The sequence below is a fragment of the Papio anubis genome, chromosome 12, assembly GCF_008728515.1.
Source record: "Papio anubis isolate 15944 chromosome 12, Panubis1.0, whole genome shotgun sequence".
Lineage (NCBI taxonomy): Eukaryota > Metazoa > Chordata > Mammalia > Primates > Cercopithecidae > Papio > Papio anubis.
This window is the reverse complement of record NC_044987.1, coordinates 20,474,130-20,495,280: the sequence shown is the minus strand read 5'-3', so window position 1 is coordinate 20,495,280 and position 21,151 is coordinate 20,474,130. Positions and strand designations below refer to the sequence as shown.

General features: G+C 49.6%; 1 protein-coding gene across 2 annotated transcripts; it reads left to right on the top strand.

Annotated features, from left to right (window-relative positions):
- Positions 1 to 1,674: 1,674 nt before the first annotated feature.
- Positions 1,675 to 17,318, top strand: HTR3A (5-hydroxytryptamine receptor 3A). Of its 2 annotated transcripts, XM_003910729.3 has the most exons (9): positions 1,678 to 2,406; positions 4,781 to 4,947; positions 6,275 to 6,319; positions 8,243 to 8,352; positions 10,109 to 10,278; positions 13,005 to 13,165; positions 13,509 to 13,719; positions 13,816 to 14,037; positions 16,467 to 17,318. In XM_003910729.3, the coding sequence occupies exons 1-9, from the start codon at positions 2,340 to 2,342 to the stop codon at positions 16,763 to 16,765; spliced, it is 1,452 nt and encodes a 483-aa protein (XP_003910778.3). In that variant the 5' UTR covers positions 1,678 to 2,339; the 3' UTR covers positions 16,766 to 17,318. The 2 variants fall into 2 exon arrangements, with proteins under 2 accessions (XP_009185579.3, XP_003910778.3); XM_009187315.3 differs by having other exon boundaries at positions 1,675 to 2,406; positions 13,509 to 14,037.
- Positions 17,319 to 21,151: the final 3,833 nt, after the last annotated feature.

The following is a 21,151-nucleotide window of genomic DNA, read 5'->3' as shown; positions in this document are numbered from 1 at the left end:
ATCCCAGCACTTTGGGAGGCCGAGGCGGGCGGATCGCTTGAGCCCAGGAATTGGAGACCAGCCTGGGCAACATGACAAAACCCTGTATCTACTAAAAATACAAACATTAGCCAGGCATGGTAGCACGCCCCTGTAGTCTCAGCTACTTGGGGGGCTGAGGTGGAAGGATCACCTAAGCCAGGGAGGTTGAGGTTGCAGTGAGCTGTGATCATGCTAGTGCACTCTAGCCTGGGTGATGGAGTGAGATCCTGTTTCAAAAAAAAAAAAGAATCTTTGTTGGGCTTGAAAACGCATTTAGGAATCTATAGTGCTCTGCTTGGGCCCCATTCAAGACCTCAGCCTCGTGGCCCGGGAGGCAGCCTGGTTCTTCTTGCCTTGCCTTATCCTGCTGTCACACCTCGAGTCTGAGGCCATTCATTCTGGAATTCTGGAGAGGCCTGGCTCTATACATTCTCTAGAAGTTTGGGGCTCTCTTTCGATTCACTGCCCTCATCACCATTCTCCCGAGGGAAAGGCTTGGAGCTGATTGTCCATGTTTTTCTGGATTGTGCAGTGATGAAGCACATGACTTAAGAGAAGAGTAGCCCAGGCTCCCTGAACTGGACTGCATGTTGCAGAACCACACCCCGCTAATGGCCCCAGGAAAGGACCCCATAGGTGAATGGTATAATGCTTTGCACAGATTTCATAATGCACAGGAATGAGAACCAAAAGGGATGCAGCCCTGACCAAGATAGTTCTGTTCTTTTCTTTTCTATTATTTTCCTTCCTTCCTTCCTTCTTTTCTTTTCTTTTCTTTTCTTTTCTTTTCTCTTTTCTTTTCTTTTCTTTCTTTCTTTTCCTACAATTCAGAAAATTCCTCCTTACTGCAGGGTTCCTAGCCTATTCCACACTTAGAGTCAAGTGGAAAATAAATTCAAAGGAAAGAAAATGTTTTGTTGTTGACGCTTACCATGGTTGGTACAGGAGCATCTACCCAAATGGTGAGCTAGGGCAGGACTCCTTCACATAGAAATGCACAGTAATTCTTCTTGCAGGCAACTTAAGGGGTACACAGCTGAGGCCTGAGGGATAGGTACTTGTCTGTTTAACTTGCAATGAAAAAAGAAACACTTCTTTCAAGAAAGCCACTTCCATTTAAAAGGAAGGTATTGAAAATGCTTCCAAGGCCAGGTGTGATGGCTCATGCCTCTAGTCCCTTTGGGGGACTACCAAAAATACAAAAATTAACCAGGCATGGCTTGCATCTGTAGTCCCAGCTCTTCAAGAGGCTGAGATGGGAGGATCAGCTGAGATGGGGGAGGTTGGGGTTGCAGTGAGCAGTGATCACGCCACTGCACTCTAGCCTGGGTAACAGAGCGAGACTCTGTCTCAAAAAAAAAAAAAAAAAAAGGAAAGAAAAGAAATGCTTGTGAAATGATATCAAGCAAAAAAAGAGGAGGATACAAAATTATATGTGTGTGATATTTACTTTGTTGTATACACATTGCAGAAGGAAATTATGGAAGAATATACACCAAAATGTTAAGAGTGGCTGTCTCTGGGTCGTAAGTTTACAGATGATTTTAATTTTTCTTCATATTTTTCTACGAAGTCCACGTATTATTATTATTTTTACTACATGTATTTATTATGTACAGTAAGTGCATAAAATAAATACGTATAGTAAAAGTTTATTTTTATTGTATATTTATTATTAACATATATTTTACTATTTAAGTCTGATTAATTAGACGAGGACAAAAGGGCAGACCTGTGGTGACCCCAGTTACCCTTCCTGTAACTGCAGAGGTGCCCAGTCACCTGCTTGGTTATGTCACTCTGGGGAGTAAGAGAATGGCCCACCTGCTCCTGCCTGACTCACCCTCTCTTGCCCCAGTCCAGTGCCACAGAAACATGCTTGCCAAGGGACATCAATGAAAGCAGCAACCTGGTTCACCTCCCGGGGGTCAGGCTGCACCCTTGTCTCAGGGGCTTCTGCAGCCCCTGTCCCCACCTAAGTTACTCCTTGGGGAAACATGACCAAGCACCCTGGCTGAATGGGTGGACTGAGCTCCCACAGCATGACATCAGCTAGGGCGGGCTCCCCTCTCAGCCGTCCCCTCCCCTTTCCTCCTGCCTGAAACATGATCCAGCTGAAGGACTGATTGCAGGAAAACCTGGCAGCTCCCCAACCTTGGTGGCCCAGGGAGTGCGAGGCTGCAGCCTCAGAAGGTGTGAGCAGTGGCCGCGAGAGGCAGGCTGGCTGGGACATGAGGTTGGCAGAGGGCAGGCAAGCTGGCCCTTGGTGGGCCTCGCCCTGAGCACTCGGAGGCACTCCTACGCGTAGGAAGCTCGCTATGCTGCTGTGGGTCCAGCAGGCGCTGCTCGCCTTGCTCCTCCCCAGGCTCCTGGCACAGGGAGAAGGTAAGTGGACTTCGGGAAGCAGCAGGACTTGGCTGACCATCTGCTGAGGGGCGGCGGGGGATGCTTCCGTCCTCGGAGGGCTGTGGAGACGAGGGTGGGGAATGGTGTGGCTGCAGGAAGGTCAGCTGTCTTACCACCTGTGAGCATGACAGCATTTGAAGCATGGTGGTCAAGCTAGAGAGAGTTGGGAATGTTGAGTCCCAGGGCAGGGCAAGAGCGGAGCTTGCAAAGAGGGGAGCAGAGAAGTAGCCTGGCATATCAGCAATAAAAAGACAGGCACCAAGAGGGGGCTCCTCTCCTCTTTGCCCCTTCCCTAAACTCTTTGAATGAAAGCTGCAAGGGAACTTAGAACTCATTTGGTCCACCCCTGCCTGTTATAAATGGGAATGCTGTGGCCCAGGGAGTAGGGGGCGGGTCATTCATTCAAGGTCACACAGCTTGTTAGCAGCAGAGTGGGGACCAGAACTAGTCTAGTCATCTTTCCTCAGCTTCACTGGTTTTGTTGCATAGGTTCATTCTCTGGGTCTGAGGTTTCCCCAAGTTCCTTTCCAGGACTAAACTCCAGTGACACCCAATTTCTCTCTACATTCCCTACGCCCGTCCTTTCCTGACTCCCTTGAATGTAGGGTGTTTTAGCCACAAAGAGACCTGCTTCCTTTTGCTGCAGACCATGTTCATTCCCCTCTGGGAGGTTTCTCTCCCTACAGAGCTGGGGTGGAGCACACTGGGGCACAATTAGAAGGAGGCCATCCAGGGGTTGGACAGATGTAAAGGGCTCTGGGCAAGATGTCCTTCCTCCTGGGAGCGGTCGTTTGGGGATGCTCCGTAGGTTAAGCAAACGAAAGCTGGAAGTGATGACTGTGGTCGGGGGCTTCCTTGACTGAGAAGAAACTCTGTCCCTCCCAGCAATGGTCCTTTGCCCTCGGCCTGCTGGGATGAGTTCAGTGCTCTCCAAGCTGGTCAGGATCCCAGTCAATAGGACCCAGGCTGTTGCTGGTGTAGTGAAGACGCACACGGGTCTGCATTTGAATCTCAGTTCCTCCACTTGCAGGGCACGGTGCTCACCTCTCTGGGGCTTGGGGATCCTTGTCTGCAAATAGCCACTCTGGTGGACTGTTCTAAAGTTAAATGAAGACTATGTACATTAATGTTATTCCAAAGGAGACACTTAAAAAAATAGTGTGTGTGTGTGTGTGTGTGTGTGTGTATGTTCTCTCTTTGCTCTTCTCTGTCCTTCTGAAGGAAGCCAGCAGCTTATCAGGGAAAAGCGGGTGAAAGGGCGGGGAATCTGCAGGACTGATTTGTTGCCAAGTTGCACACAAGATGAGAGAAGACGCAGTCTTGTTTAGCAAAAGCCAGGCCTGCTGGCGCCTGGTTAGTGAAAGACCCTGACTACCCTGCCAGCTCCTTCTCCCCTCTGCTCCCGTTTGCTGCCCTCTAGGTTGTACTCCCTTCACCGTCCGGTGAATTTTCACTTTTGTATGCCAGGCCACCCTTCTGGAAGTGCTCCTACTGCTTCCAGTGTGAAAACTGAGCTGCACATGAAAGCTTCATAGAACAGGACCAGGGCCCAGGAGCTGGGCTGTCTCATTACTGGTTTGTTCCCATAGGCCACCTGCCCTGGAAGTCATTTGATTTCTTCTCACTCCCTCCACACCTAGCCCCAACCGCCTTTCTAAGCCCATCAAGTTTGCCCATACAGCACCCCTAGGAGGTGGACTGGGCCAGCCCTCCGCCCATAGCTTGTGTGTGCCTGGGGCAGGGTGCGAGGATCCTCTCGGGGTGGCTTTGCAGGATGTAGAGGGAATGTCAGTTTTCACCAGATGCCCACACTTCCTTCTTTCTTTACCAGTTTCAGACTCAAAAACTAGATGATGTGTGCAGATGCTGAGGTTTGACCTCAGCTGAGGAAAACTCTGATGCAGACCCTTGGGCTTAGAAATTGTGCACTTGGAGTCATGCTTTCTTGCAACCCTCTTGCTTTTAGTATCATACCCTGACAGCCAGCTTCCCTGTTGCTCCCCAGAGGCCCTTGCTTAGGCCCCATGGGCCACCTACTCTCCACCGTTTTTAGCCCTCAGCCTGCTTTGAACCTCAGCTGTCTCGTGCCACCTGCTCTTCCAAGCCAGATCTCTGCTTCCTGTCAATGAATGCATAGGTCCTTTCTACAAGGTAGTCCATTTGAATTATGGTAGAAATCTCTGCAGACAAAATGCTCTAGTGGTGAGAATGTCAGTCTGTGGGGATATTTTAGAATTTTGTAAAGTGGAGATGGTGGGAATACATCTCTTTTAAAAGCTTACAAACCAGGGCAAGAGAACCAGGGGAAGACTTGGGGGGGCTGGTGTCTACTTTGAACTGTTTTCCTTCCCAGCCAGAAGGAGCGCGGGCCTTCAGGGCCGAAACACCACCAGGCCTGCTCTGCTGAGGCTGTCGGATTACCTTCTGACCAACTACAGGAAGGGCGTGCGCCCCGTAAGGGACTGGAGGAAACCAACCACCGTGTCCATTGACGTCATTGTCTATGCTATCCTCAATGTGGTGAGGCTCAGCCCCGAACTGCACACAGGCAGACCTTTTGGGGGTGGGAGAAGGCCATGTGAGACAAGTCACCCCCTGTGTATCTTGGTAGGCATTTGAGAACCCATAGGACCTATGGTCTGGCACCACAGCTGCCCACAGCTGGATGGATTGCAGCACCACATCTGCCCAAACCAGAAACCTGGGCTCACCCTGTGGCTGCTGCTCCCACACCCGTACAGTGAGGAAGTCACTTCCCACATGTGGTTCTTCATACACTGCGTAATGCTAACCATCTCTCTATGTAAGCTGTATGAGGATTAAGACTGTCCCATGCATCTCTATGCCCTCAGTGCCTTACAAACATCCCTGGTGCCTGTCAGGTGTCACTAAATGATTGTTGAAGAATCAGCCAACAGATCAATTATTCATCAATTCCTTCATCAACTATCACAGTAGGGTGGGGTGCACTGCTCAGAAGAGGTAGGCAGACATTGTGCAGAGATAAACAAGAAGGCAGTTGTAGAGATGCAGTGGCTCTGTGCTGGGGTCAGGTAGGCAGGACCTAACTTCACAGTCTCTGCTAATTTTAATCTACTAAAATTACTCTATTAAAATCAGTCAACCCGCCTGACTAATTTTTGTATTTTTAGTAGAAACAAGGTTTTGCCATGTTGGCCAGGCAGGTCTCGAACACCTGGCCTCAAGCCATCTGCATGCCTAAACCTCCCAAATTGCTGGGGTTACAGATGTAAGACACTGCTCTTGGCATTATATGTATATTTGAAGTTGAAACATAAATCATTGTTGGCAGAGCATGGTGGCTCATGCCTGTAATCCCAACACTTTGGGAGGCTGAGGTAGGCAGACCACTTGAGGCCAGGAGTTCAAGACCAGTCTGGCCAACATAGCAACTGCATCTCTACTAAAAAATGCAAAAATTAGTCAGGTGTGGTGGCACGCACCTGTAGTCCCAGCTACTTGGGAAGCTGAAGTATGAGAATCGCTGGAACCTGGGAGGTGGAGGTTGCAGTGAGCTGAGATTATGCCACTGCAATCCATCCTGGGCAACAGAACAAGCAAGACTCTGTCTCAAAATCAATCAATCAATCAATCAATCAATCAATCATTGTTGCTTCTTTCTGGGTGTGCCCTAGTGAACGACTAACTTTTCCTGTCTGGCCAGGGAGCTCCAGTCTATCTACTTTCCCCCACCCCAGCCCCTGCTCTTCACTTTTACTTCCCAAAGCAATAGGGCAGAAGGAAGCCTCTCCTTTAGGGGCTGGCGTGTGCGGGGTGGCCCTCCAGTCCACAGGGTTACTTGTTCAAGCTCCCTTTCCTTTCCCAGGATGAGAAGAATCAGGTGCTGACCACCTACATCTGGTACCGGCAGGTGAGCAGACCCGCCCCTCCCTGCCCCCGTTTCTTGGGATAGGGACCTATCCTCCTGGGAAGGAGTCAGGAGTTTCAGTGACCTTGGTGACGGAAGGTGAGGGGAGAGGCTCAGAGGCACCCTCAGCCTGAGATCCAGGAGTGTGGAATCTCCTCATCTCAGGTCTGAGAGTGGAAGGAGGCTTAAAGATAGTGGAGGAGAAACCCTCCAAATCCCCTCTGGCTTCCGAAGTTCTTCAGAGCACGCCAAACTATGGCTTGTTCAGCCTCTGTTGAAGGGAACTCACAAGGCAGCCACTTCACTCTAAGCCAGCACTATTTGCTACACCATTCTTCCTTTTATTCAGCCAAATTGGACAGCAACCAAATTGGGTGATTGAAACAGGATGGTTTGTTCCAGCCACTTAGTCCTCACATCCTCGGCCATTTCCCCACTCTTTTAGCTTCTGATGGGCCTGGGTCAGCCCATGGTGTGTGGATGTGTCTGAGGCTTGGCAGGAATTCTGGCTTCGAGCTGGGGTGGGGTAGGAAAAGAGTGGCGGTCACTATCCACGAGTCCTGCTCCGGAAGCCCCTGGGGCTGTTGGGGAGAAGTCAGAGCAGAGGGGAAACTAAAGTGGCTGAACACACGGAGGCAGGAGCATGAGGACAGCTGACAGAGGTCACGCCCAAGAGGCTCTGGGGACACACCTGGCATAAGTGGGTCTCTGTTATCCCTCCCCATGGCTTATGGCACATCCATCACCACCACCAGGCATGGGACAGGGCATGGGGTGGAAGAAGAAGCTAGAATGCTGATCCCTGAGATACTGCTCCGTCCCTGCCTCACAGAGGGATCCCTTACTGCAGCACACAAAGGGAAGGGACCTGAACAAGCACAGGCAGACTGGAGCTCCTTTTCCAGGACATCCAGCCAAGCTCCCACCTCTGGAGCTCTAGGGCCACTTGTCTGCCCCAGTTGCTTGCATCAGCAGTGAGGGAATGGCAGTCTACATATACCAGCGACTGTGCTAAGAGACTGGAGTTAGAGACACAAACTAGATCAAGGCCCTGCCCACCATGAGCTCAAAGACGAGATACAGGTACTGACAACTGAAATGCAACAAGACAGCCACTCCAACATAGCAAGGACAAGGTGCTAACCATGGGAGCACAGAGGAGACACATGTCAACCAGCCTGGAGTGTGGGGGTCATGGACAATGTCCTGGAGAAGAGAGCAGACAGATGCCTTGGCTAAGTCCAGAAGGATGAGGAAAATGAACCTTGGTAAAGAAGATAGGGGAGAGGGAGCAGGGTATGCAGAGGGGTTCCAGCAGTGTTTCATTGCATATGGCTGCAGTGTAGAAGTCACAGAGAGGCATGGCCAAAACATGAGGCTAGAGAGATAGCGGAGGTCAGACTATATCAGCCTGTGTTGCCTGTGAAGTTTAACTTTACCCTAAAGGCAATGGGGCACCCCTGAAGGATTTTAAGCAAGGGAGTGACATGATCAAATTTACATTTTAGACTGGCCATCCTGGCATGAAAATGGAGAATACACTAATCAAAACTTAACAACAGCCATCTTCACCCTGTGAAGTAGATGTTATTTTCTCCATATAAATATGTTGAGGCCAAGATCCAAGAAGTCATTTGTCTGAGATTCTCAGCTGGCAGAGGGGGAACTCGCAGCATTCGAAATGACTGACTTCCTTCCTGGGGCAAAGCTGCATCTAGCTGAGTTATGTGTGGAGGCAGAGTGTGAATGAAGAGGTGGGGGGACTCTCAGTTACTGCTGAAGGATTTGGATGCCACTGACACCTGCTTCTCCCAAGAAGATGCCCACCTGTTGCCTGGGCACTGAGGGTGAAGTCTGCCTGAGTTGCAGGCGACCCTCACTGGAGATGGAGAGGGCTGCCCGTGACCATCCCTGCTCCTCCCCTAGTACTGGACTGATGAGTTTCTCCAGTGGAACCCTGAGGACTTTGACAACATCACCAAGTTGTCCATCCCCACGGACAGCATCTGGGTCCCAGACATTCTCATCAATGAGTTGTGAGTACCGTTATCAGTTGTGGGGTGGCTGGGAGGCTTAGGGGCTGGAGAAGCCCGGGGACAGAGAGACAAGATTGTCACTGTTGCATTTGAGATGACCCACCAGGAATTGCAAACTGTAGATAAAGCTGGCGTGAGTCCAAATTCCCTTTGTCTTCTCCCCCCACCTTTTTCTGTTCTTTTCTTTTCGAAAACTCCTTGTTTTCTGTGCTTGTTGTTGAAATTCCGTACTTCGTAGTCCAAGGGCCCCTGCCACAGGGAAAGAAACCAGTGAATGAATTCACACTGAGTTATAATCACCTAACGGGACAGCTGCACTTCTAAAGGAGACAGTAAATGTTTCTTAAAAAAAAAAAAATGGAGCACTTGGCTGGGCTCAGTGGCTCATGCCTGTAATCCCAGCACTTTGGGAGGCTGAGGCGGGTGGATCACCTGAGGTCAGCAGTTCAAGACTAGCCTGGCCAACATGGTGAAACCCTGTATCTACTAAAAATACAAAAATTAGCTGAGCGTGGTGGCGAGCACCTGTAATCCCAGCTACTCGGGAGACTGACAGCTACTCAGGAGAATCGCTTGAACCTGGGGAGGTTGTGGTGAGCCGAGATCACACCATTACACTCCAGCCTGGGTGACAGAGTGAGACTATCCCAAAAATAAAAATGGAGCACTGATAGTGGCTGCTGCTTCTGGCCCCCAAAGGAGATTTGGAGCTGGGGGACACGCTCAGACCTCCCGGGTCACACATGCACCTGACAGGCCACAGATCGCTTCTCCAATACGAAGTGGGTACCACCAGGCTTTATTTCTGGCAGCCAAACACGGGCCCATTTGACCCCAGCCAACATTCCTTCTCCCCATCCTGCAGGTTCATTCAGGGCCCACTAACTGGGTTTCAGAATTCAAGGGCAGGGAAGATGGCTGAGGAGACAGAGGGAAAAGGGAAGGTGACCCCCAGCATTGTCCAACTCCAGGGGATGCCACTGACATTTTTCTAAGGGAGGCAGTTGACCTTGACCACACACCATCCCCTGCATAGCTCAGGCTGGAGGATTCTGGGAAATGCTAGTTTCTGCTGGAGCTCCAGTTTCAACAATGAAGTGGCCTTAGTCTTGACTTCTAATCCCTCAGCCTGAACTCAGAGAAGGCTGAGGGCTTAGCACCCTGGGCTCAGCCTACGTCATGCCACAGTGGTCACTCAAGAGGGCCTACCACTTTGAGATCAGCTAAGAGAGTGGAATGAGGTCTTGTAGGGCTTTTCTGGCTTTCCCGAATTCGTATCCATTTCTTTAGCTCCTTTTCACCCAGAGATGATTATTTTCATTTCAAAGAACTTGTAGCGGTGAAAGCAAAGAGAAGCCAGAGTCAGGATGGAACACAAGATCCTGCTTTCACCAAGCTCCCTGGGAGCCAAGCTTTGCCCAGCTGGGGGCAGTGACGGGTTGGGGCTGCTGGGCACGCTCCCTACTGTCCATGGCTTTTGGGCCCATGGGTTTTCCTCCCTGCCTTGTGTGGCCAGGAGCCAGGGGAATAAAGGAGAAATGCCCATTACTGCTTGATAAATAGCCTTGACAACAGCAGGTCAGGAAGCCTAAGATAGGAAGGTTGGAAAAACCGAGGCCAGACAAAACATCCAGGTTGTCCAGCTGCCTGTACCCTCCCCAAACTTCATTCCCTACCCAGTTGTTCCAAGATCTTCAGGCCCCCAGGGCTTGACCTGCCTCTTGAGCTCCCAAACTGACCCCTTTTCCCTGGCCAGTGTGGATGTGGGGAAGTCTCCAAATATCCCATACGTGTATATTCGGCATCAAGGCGAAGTTCAGAACTACAAGCCCCTCCAGGTGGTGACTGCCTGTAGCCTCGACATCTACAACTTTCCCTTTGATGTCCAGAACTGCTCGCTGACCTTCACCAGCTGGCTGCACACCAGTGAGTATGTGGGCTTCGCCGGGGCAGGGGTGGAGGTTGGGAGATCCCAGGGACACCTGAGCAAGGAGTGCTCCCCAGGGTGCCTTCTCGCATATCCAGCCTACTCACCACTTATTAACCCTCTGGGCCTCTGCTTCCTCATCCTCTACATGAGGTGAATCTGCTGCTCTTGCTGCTCCAACAGTAAGAGTTCACCACTTTTATCAGTAGAAATTTCATACAGCCCAGTATATTTTTCCAGATCCTTCTCTACACATTTACATTCACACATGCACGTGTGCATATATACACACACATACACATCTATGGAAAGTACATGGAAATTGCTTTATGAGTTCTTATTTTACATTAATACAGCAGTATTCAATGAGAGTGTGAACTGACTACAAGATGCTCAGTAAGGGACAATTTTTTCCAATATCTCCAACAGAATCTGGCACTAAGCATCTCTCAGATCCATTTATTTCCCTTCATCCCCACGCAAGCCACCCTCGTCTCCTGCCTCGGTTTCTGCTTCAGCCTCCTACCTGGTTCCCCATGCATTCATGTCCCCCTTAATTCGTGATTCTCACAGAAGCCAGTGAGATTTTAGTAAAATGCAATCTGACCATGTCACTCAAAACCCCTCAATGGGAGCCCAGGTACCTTGGAACACAATACACCCTCTTGAGCTGATTCTGCCACAGCCCGCTGCTCCAGGCTCATCTGCTCCCCTGAACTCTGCTCCCGCCCAATTGCCTTCCTTTCTAGCCCCAACTCTCATATTCTTTCCCTTTATCACATGTTGTTTCCTCTCCTATGCTACCTGGCCCTTTCCTCCCTCTCCCATCCTGCCCCACACCTGCTCCCCGCAACCACACCTAGCCTGGCCAACCCCTCTACTCACCCTTCTGATGGCAGCATAAGTTTCAGCTTCTCAGTTTCCCCTCTCATCCCCTAGACTAGTCCATCCCTGTTGCCCAATTTATGGCATCCTGGTCTTCTCCCCACCTCTGTCACCCTTGTAAGTACTTGTTCAATGTGTACTTCTCTCCTAGACATAAACTTAGAAAGGGGCAGATGCAGTGGCTCACAAATGTAGTCCCAGCAGTTTGGGAGATCAAGGCAGGAGGATTGCTTCAGCCCAGGAGTTTGAGGCCAGTCTGAGCAACGTAATGAAACCCTATAAAAATAAAAAGTAAAACAACTTGGAAAGGGCAGGGACATGATTTCTTGCCTACTTTTAGATCCCCAGCACAGGGCCTGGCACAGAGGAAGATTTTCAGCAAATGTTACCAAGCAGATGAATGCTAGCTAAGGGCTTGCTAGAGGGCTGGTGAGGTGTACACCACTCTGCTGCAAGAAGGCATCTCCCAGGCCGGGCACGGTGGCTCACGCCTGTAACTCCAGCACTTTGGGAGGCCAAGGTGGGTGAATCACAAGGTCAGGAGATCGAGACCATCCTGGCCAAGATGGTGAAACCCCGTCTCTACGAAAAGTACAAAAAATTAGCCAGGCACAGTGGCGGGCGCCTGTAATCCCAGCTACTCAGGAGGCTGAGGTAGGAGAATCACTTGAACTCAGAGGGCGGAGGTTGCAGTGAGCCGAGGTTGCGCCACTGCACTCCAGCCTGGGTGACAGAGTAAGACTCTGTCTCAAAAAAAAGAGAAAAAACAAAAAGGCATTCCCTACTTCTGTTTCGATGTATTCATTACCTTAAACTTAAGTTATGACAGTGATGCATGACTGCCTTGACCAAAACCAGAACTACAGATAAGACTAACATCTCCTTTGACTTCTACCCTCAATCCCAAACTTTACCAACAAGAGTTAACCACTTTTATCAGTAGAAACTTCATCTAGAACAGCATATTTTTCCAAATCCTTCTCCACACATTTACATACACACATACACATCTATGGAAAGTACATGGAAATTGCTTTATGAGTTTGTATTTTAGATAAATGTATCTATATATATTATTGTATACTACTACTTGATTCTCTTTACTCAACAATAGGTCTTGGACATTTTTCAAAGTTCATGCATATTTAGGTCATCCTCAAAAATTTTAGCTGCTATAAAATAGCTCAGGATTTTGGAAGGCAGCTGTGCTCACCACTACCACCAATGCAAACATCTAATGATTTTGGTTGCATCCTAGCTTATTAAGCATTTTTATGATTGATGGATATTTCAGTATTTTCCAATGTTTTTCTGCAATGGATACTCCTGTCTTTCCCAGTGCATATGTCTCTGCTGCAGATGTTGAGAAGTGGAGTTGCAATCTATAAGTGAGGATTTTGCTTATTGTCTTAATTCTTTTTTAAAGACAGGCAGTTCCATCAAGGCAAAGGTGAAGAATGTTGACTTCTGTTCATTTTTGCAATGGGTAATTCTAACAGGGAAACCTAGAAAGCTGTTTGGAAGGGGTGTGTGTGTGTGTTTGTGTGTGTGTGTGTGAAAGAGAGAAAGCATTTTCTAATGAATGGTTTGCATGGTTCTTTGCACTGTGTGTTTTCATTTAAGACTTCATGTGCCCTCAGTGCGGCCCTGTGAGAGAGGTATGATGAGTACCTTATTTTATAGCTGAGGACAGCGAGGCTGAAGGTGATGTGCTGAGGCTGAGGTTGGGCCATCAGATATCAGCTCCCCTTGGTTGCTGCCCACCTGTGTCCCATGATCACAGGGTCTGGCAGGCTCTGGGAACTAGATTCCAAAGCTGGCTTGCTTTATCCTCTCTCAGTCCAGGACATCAACATCTCTTTGTGGCGCTTGCCAGAAAAGGTGAAATTCGACAAGAGTGTCTTCATGAACCAGGGAGAATGGGAGTTGCTGGGGGTGCTGCCCGACTTTCGGGAGTTCAGCATGGAAAGCAGTCACTACTATGCAGAAATGAAGTTCTACGTGAGTGGGAGTGAAATGTGGGTAAAATGGTGAATAAAGCTTCGCACCCAGGTAGACTTAAGGAGGCATGCTGGGAAGAACTTCTGTGCCTTTGTCCAACTCCAGGTTGCACACATCTGGAACTTCAGGGAAGTAGATGGGGAAACTCCGTGAATGTCCCTTACTTATTCTAAACAGCCATAAGCCTGGATTGAGAGACAGGGTACGGGGGTCTGTCTGTTTTCTTCTCTGAGTAATCCAGGCTGGAAGCCCCATAAAACAAGGAGTCTGGGCTTGTGGGGTGGTTCCTGGGAGCAGAGCCTGTGTGCCCCAGGCTTCCCACAAGCTCCTCTCCCGATCCCAGGTGGTCATCCGCCGGCGGCCCCTCTTCTATGTGGTCAGCCTGCTGCTGCCCAGCATCTTCCTCATGGTCATGGACATCGTGGGCTTCTACCTGCCCCCCAACAGTGGTGAGAGGGTCTCCTTCAAGATCACACTCCTCCTGGGCTACTCGGTCTTCCTGATCATCGTTTCTGACACGCTGCCGGCCACTGCCATCGGCACTCCTCTCATTGGTAAGGTCTCTCCTGGCAGCAGAGCTCAGTCTGGTGAGAAACCCACCCCCTCCCACCTCCTGTACGTGTCTCTTGCCTCTGCCCTGGACTGCACAGGTGTCTACTTTGTGGTGTGCATGGCTCTGCTGGTGATAAGTTTGGCCGAGACCATCTTCATTGTGCGGCTGGTGCACAAGCAAGACCTGCAGCAGCCCGTGCCTGCCTGGCTGCGTCACCTTGTTCTGGAGAGAATCGCCTGGCTACTTTGTCTGCGGGAGCAGTCGACTTCCCAGAGGCCTCCAGCCACCTCCCAAGCCACCAAGACTGATGACTGCTCGGGTGAGAAACAGAAAGGAAGAGTCCACACGAGGGGCCGCTTCTGGCTTGGATGCTGTGGAAAGTCTCTGGAGGGTGTGGCCTGCCAAGGAGGTGCTGTACTGCACATGGCATCCCATGCCCTGCCTTATTGGGAGGGGCAGACTTCAGCCAAAGGTGTCAGTCCAGACCCTTTCTTCACTTACACAACCTCTCATCACCTTGGGTATTGAAAGAGAGGGTAGGAATCCCAGAGGCTGAGCATGTCAGGAGCTGAGACCTCTGGGCTGAGAATGGCCTCTCTCTAGGAAGGACCCATGGGGGAAGTCAAATGGATGCCCCTTAGGCAATTATTGGTCTCCCTGCCTCAGACAGTTAAATACTGCCGCTAGGATTTCTAAAACTCTTATTCTAAACAACCCAAAGCAGGGCATGGTGGCTCATGCCTACAATCCCAGCCCTTTGGGAGGCTGAGGTGGGAGGATCACTTGAGCCCAGGAGTTCAAGACCAGCCTGGCCAACAAGTGAGACCTCATCTCCACTGATTTTTTTTTTTAAGTTGGCTGGGCATGGTGGTATACACTCCTGTGGTCCTAGCTACTTCAGGAGGCTGAAGTGGATCACTTGAGCCCAGGAGGTTGAGGCTGCAGGGAGCTGTGTTTGCATTACTGCATCCCACTTGGAGGCAGAGTAAGACCCTGTCTCAAAAATAAAAATTAAAAACAACAAATACACAGCCCAAAGATCAGATTCTTTAGAATTTCAAACACCTATGAGGCAGAGAGACATTAAATATGGAGTTATACCTCCTGAGGAATTGTTATAGCTACCATTTGTTGGTGGTGGTGGTGGTGGTTAGTTGGTTGGTTTATTCACTGAACATTTTGTGCCAGGCATGTGCAAAGCGCTTTGTCTACATGATCACATGTAATACTCACGACAACCCAAGAGGATTCTCATTCTCATTTTTCAAATAAGGGAAGCAGAGCTATAGAGAACTTTCTTGACCTAAATCACAGAGCCAGGAATTGGTAGAACCCAGGCCCATCTAACTCTAAGCTTTTCTTTCTAACCACTCCTCTCCACTCCACTCCTCTTTGTCCTTCCTCCTGGCTAGGGCCAGGCCTTTTACATGAGATTTTTGGCTCATCTAAGGCCATCTCACCAAGAGCTAGTGAACGAGTCTGCCAGTCTAGTGCCTAATTTACCTTGGTGAAGGAAGCCACTTCTGTAGGTGCATTTCCTGGTCCAGGACCTGCAGTCATGGACATGAGAGCAGCACCCTCCATCCTGCTGCCCCTCTGAGGCAACAAAATGGAGCAGAAGTAGCAGTGGATTGAGAGTCCAGACACCTGAGCCTTGGTGGTCTCACCATTAAATGATCCTCCAAGTATGTGATCACAGGCTAGTCACCTAACCTCTCTCAGCTTCACCATTTTTTATATGGTGGGAATAGTTGGCCGGGCACAGTGGCTCACACCTGTAATCCCAGCACTTTGGGAGGCCGAGGGGGAGAGGATCACGAGGTCAGGAGTTCGAGACCAGCCTGACCAACATGGGGAAACCCCGTCTCTACTAAAATTACAAAAATTAGCTGGGTGTGGTGGTGCACGCCTGTAATCCCAGCTACTCAGGAGGCTGAGGCAGGAGAATCACTTGAACTGGGGAGGCGGAGGTTGCAGTGAGCCGAGATTGCGTCACTGCACTCTAGCCTGGGCGAGAGAGTGAGACTTGGTCTCCAGAAAAAAAAAAAAAAAAAAAGGAATAGTAATCACGCCTCCTCTGCCTCTCTTGTGAGACTATTGTGAGGCTCAAATGAAATAATGGATATCCAATTGCTGAGGAAAGCCCATAGTGTACAGGAAGGACACTTCGTGGTATTAATGATCTGGAAGAGGGGTGGAGGATGTGCATAAGGAGAGGTACTCAGTCACGAGTCTGAGTCTGGGTACTCAGGTACCCAGAGATACTAGGATCCTCAGTCATACTGGTTTTTCAATTTAAATTGGATGGTGGGTTTGCAGTTAAGTAAGTTAGTCTTTATACTTTTTAGGTCTGAAGTTGTTCCTGGCCAGCCACGGTGGCTCACACCTGTAATCCCAGCACCGTGGGAGGCCAAAGTAGGTGGATCACTTGAGGTCGAGAGTTCAAGGCCAGCCCAGCCAACATGGTGAAATCCCGTTTCTACTGAAAAAAAAAAAAAATTAGCCAGGTGTAGTGGTATGTGCCTGTAATCCCGGTTACTCGGGAGGTTGAGGCAGAATTGCTTGAACTCAGGAGGTGGAGGTTGCAGGGAGCCTAGATCGCACCACTGCCCTCCAGCCTGGGCGACAGAGCGAGGAAAAAAAAAGTTATTCCCAGCAAAAATGTGCAGGCTATAGAAGCATAAGGGACCATGTTCAGGTCACCACCCGAGGTCTCCCTCTCCTGCCAATGCTCTGCTCTTCTTCCAGCCATAAGAAACCACTGCAACCACATGGGAGGACCCCAGGACTTGGAGAAGAACCCGAGGGGCAGATGTAGCCCTCCCCCACCACCTCGGGAGGCCTCGCTGGCGGTGCGTGGGTTGCTGCAGGAGTTGTCCTCCATCCGGCACTTCCTGGAGAAGCGGGATGAGATCCGAGAGGTGGCCCGAGACTGGCTGCGCGTGGGCTCTGTGCTGGACAAGCTGCTGTTCCACATTTACCTGCTGGCGGTGCTGGCCTACAGCATCACCCTGGTTATGCTCTGGTCCATCTGGCAGTATGCTTGAGTGGGTACAGCCCAGTGGAGGAAGGGGTACAGGCCTGGTTAGGTGAGGGCAAAGAATTTCTGTTTAGGCCCCTCAGGACCCAGGGAATGTCAGGGACGTTTTCAAGACACAAAGTCCCATGGCCTGTTTCCAATGCCAATTCATCTCAGCAATCCCAAGCCAAGGTCTGAACCCTTCCACCAAAAACTGGGTGTTCAAGGCCCTTACACCCTTGCCCCACCCCCAGCAGCTCACCATGGCTTTAAATCATGCTCTCTTAGATCAGGAGAAACTCGGGCACTCCCTACGTCCACTCTACTTGTGTATGTATCAAGCCTTTTCCCCATTGACCCTCCCCTGAATAAGGGACTTTGGAATTCTGCTCCTCTCTCACAACTTTGCTTTTAGGTTGAAGGCAAAACCAACTCTCTACTACACAGGCCTGATAACTCTGTACTAGGCTTCCCTAACCCCTAGTGTCTCTTTCTTCACTTCACTTGTGGCTGCTTCCCTGAACATCCATCCCCTATCAGATGATGGGAGTGGGAAGAATAAAATGCAGTGAATCCCTAAATTCTCTTCTTAACCATTTGTCAGCAGTTTTGGGAAGAGGTTGGATGGTTAGAAGAGATTTACAGTTAGTTAATCCCAACACTTTGGGAGGTCAAGACAAGGGGATCACTGGAGGTCAGGAGTTTGAGACCAGCCTGCCCAACATGGTGAAACCCCTCCTATACCAAAAGAAAAGCAAAAATACAAAAATTAGCCAGGCGTGGTGGTGCATGCCTGTAATCCCAGCTAATCAGGAGGCTGAGGCAGGAGAATCATTTGAAGCTGGGAGGCGGAGGTTGTAGTGAGCTGAGATTGTACCACTGCACTCCATCCTAGGTGACAGAGTTAGACTCTGTCAAAAAAAAAAAAAAAAAAAAAAAAAAAAAAGGAGAGAGAGAGAGAGATTGGTGCTTCCAGGTCCAGGAAACTGGGAGATGACAAATAGGTTGAAAAGCATTTACACAGGAAGGATAAACACCAACTTCATGATATTAGTGATCTGGAAAAGGAGTGAAGGATGAGACTAAGGAGGGATATACAGGGATTCTCAGTCATACTCGTTTTTACATTTAAATTAGATGGTGGGTTTGCAGTTATGTAAGTTACTCTTTATACTTTAAGTAGCTATTATGAAGAAGAAACACTAGGAGGTGGGATTTAAGGTATGAGGCTCAGGACCATGAACACTTAGCAATGGATAGAAGAGTGGGGGCATCTCGGCTCTGCAACCCCTTGGAAAGATGTTGGAAGGGTCCCCACAACCCTGTTTCCTGGGCTCATGATCTCTTAGTGAAGGTGGGAGCAAGCTCTTTCCCTGCAAGTGGATGCTGCAACGGAACAGAGACGAGATCTTCAGCACCACGGCCAGCACCAGCTGGTTTGGTGTTTGGGAAACACCAAGAAAGCCAAGGTTTGGATTTCTTCCTTTTTTTTCTTTCTTTCTTTTTTTTTTTTTTTTTTTTTTGAGATGGAGTCTCGCTCTGTGGCCAAGCTGGAGTGCAGTGGCGTGATTTCGGCTCACTGCAACCTCCACCTCCCGGGTTCAAGCGATTCTCCTGCCTCAGCCTCTGGAGTAACCAGGATTACAGGCACGTGCCCCCACGTCCAGCTAATTTTTGTATTTTTAGTAGAGACAGGGTTTCACCATGTTGGCCAGGATGGTCTCGATCTCTTGACCTCGTGATCTGCCCACCTCGGCCTCCCTAAGTGCTGAGATTACAGGCATGAGTCACTGCACTCAGCTTGGATTTCTTATCTCCTTTGGGAATTGTCAGCAGTCAGTCCCTGGCACATCCACCAGAAAGCAGGGCCAGGAGGACATAGAGTCAGCAGAATGGTCTTTGATCATATTTCTCATATCCTAGCTCCCTCTCCCAGACACCAGAATTTAAGACATGCTGAGGAACACCCAGCCCCATCGCTTCATCAACCTAACAAGTAGTTAGAGAAAAAGAAGGTGAGACCTCACCAAGGGCGACCTATCTTAGTGTCTGCAATGTATGGACAAGGCTTTCCTTGGTTGTCTCAGTCTCATTCCAGCCTTGTCCCTCTCCCTATCTTGGGCTGCCTGTCACTCTGAGGAAGACATGGTGGAGAGGGATTAAATGCTGCCGGGCTAAAGGGAGAGGACTCAAAAGGACTTTCTGGAATGAGTTCTTCTAACATTTTCACTGCCTCCTCAGTTGGTCCAGGTCACCCAATTATAAGGGACTCAGTGTGGGAAACCTGAAACTATATATTCCGCTGACCCCAAACTCTGTAATTCTAGTTCATAAACCATTGTGCAAAACTTTTCATGGGACCTTTGGAGCTTCATGTCTAAAAGAGCACAGAGGCTGAGGAAGGGGGCTTGTCTAGTTTAGCTTCTCTCAGCTTCTCACCCCACATTCTTCGGCATGCAGAAAGAACTCATAGAATACTGTCTAACTGGCTGGTTGCTCCTAAGATGAACTAGTATTGAAGTCTCATCTGATACTTCCACTCCAGACATATGTGCTTTTGATTCTAGTTATCAGGGATTCATTAGAAATTTTATATTTATTTTTGCTTTGTTGATGGATAGAGATTAGGGTCTCCCAGCAAAAAGCAAAAGATTATGAGGCTGGGGATTAGCCCTCACAATTGTTGTCTCCTGCTGAGCAGAGATTGGGCTAAAGGTGGGGAGTGCTCATCACTTCTTTCTTGGGATGCCTCCTGGCGCCCATCTGTTGGAGCCTGGTCTTAGAACCAAAAGCTGCCCCATTCCACTAGGACTTGCTTGGACCAGCCATACTGTTTGGTGATTCTCATGTCTCAGGCCAGAGGGATAGGAAGGTGAACATTCTGGCACTGTCAATGCATCACTGGTCAGTAAATGGGTGGCTATTGGCAAAGTGTCCAACCAGAGAGCTAGTAAGACACTAATCATCCTATCGATTCTCCATCGTCCTCTCCCCACCCTTCACCCACAATCAATGGGGTGACAGAGCCCAGCATCAAGGCAGCCAATTAACCACCTCGAGAATGAACCGCCACATGTAACATCTTCTGCTCCAGTAGCTACATCCAATCAGCTCATCGATCTGGCATGTGGGCTGTGCTGCCCAGGTATGAGAAACTGAGGCCCAGGGCCACAGAACCCCCCCCCCAGTGAGCTAACTCCTGATCACCAGTACCGATCTTGGTCTTCTCTCAAGGAGACCTTTGCTCCATCAAGGGTTTGAGAACACCCAGAATTTCCCTCCCACCTGTTATACCTCCTGGAAGCTGCTTCCTCCCCTCCTCTTGACACTTTAGCCAGTTGCCTCTCATTCTGTCCTAGCAGAGAGACCAGAAACACTCATGTCTTTCTAAGTGCTTCCGGGAAGCTTGCCAATTCTCTTGCGCATCACCACTTCTCTTCTGCAGCCTTCTCTATTCACCTACAAGTACTCCCAGTTCTCATTTCCTTTTCCCATTTACCCCATTTCTCAGTGATGTCATTTTTACTAAAAAGATTCCATCAAAGGTGCTGAAAGCGCTGAGCCTGAACCCTTCTGTGGGTTTGCGACTGGCGCTGCTTCAAAGCCATGGAGACCATCTCCTGCCATCCTGGAAAGCAGGCTGCCTTTCCTCTGGACGTTGGCAACCTGGCCTCCAGGATCTCAAGGGCACCTCCCAGGAGTGGACACTCAGTGGTTTTCCGAATAGCTCAGGCAGAGTGGCTGCACTCAGAGGCCAGGATATGGGCATAGGGGAGATTCCCTTCAGAGGACATGAGGCAGAAAAGTTGCCTGGTTGGGTGAAGGAGCGGGAGGAAGAGCTTGCAGAGAGGTGCAGTTCAGCATTCACCAGCCAGATCTTCTTCCCTCCCCCACCTCCCCCCAGCTTCTGAATCAATACATTTTGAATCTAATCTAATAACAGAGATTTAACGAGGGGATAATGCGTGTGGAGCCGCCAGGCGCTTTGTCTCTTCTTTCATGCAGCAGCTGGGGCCCATTATCTGGGGACAATGCCCCGTGCTAATCACTCCCTCTCTTTCCTCCCTCCCAAATGTTTGGGGAGGGGAGGTGAGTGAGAGAGGGCAGCTCCTCCCTTGATTGGAGGGAAGTGGAAGGGTGGAGGGGGGAGGATGAAGTCGAGAAGGTTCTGGATGGTCCCCACACAATTGTCTTGACCTGATGCCAACTCGCTGGTCTTCTTCCCGGGCCACACTGTGCACCCTGATCAGTGAGAGGTTGGGGGAGCCCTACCAGTGCATACAAACAGCAGATAATTAATTATCAGCTGCAGTATCAGCTCTGGAAGTTGGGTATTTTTTTTCTTTTTTCTAACTTGGTCCTCTATAATTTAAGCTATCCCATTGAGGCCTGTGATTGGCCAGCCCTGACTGTC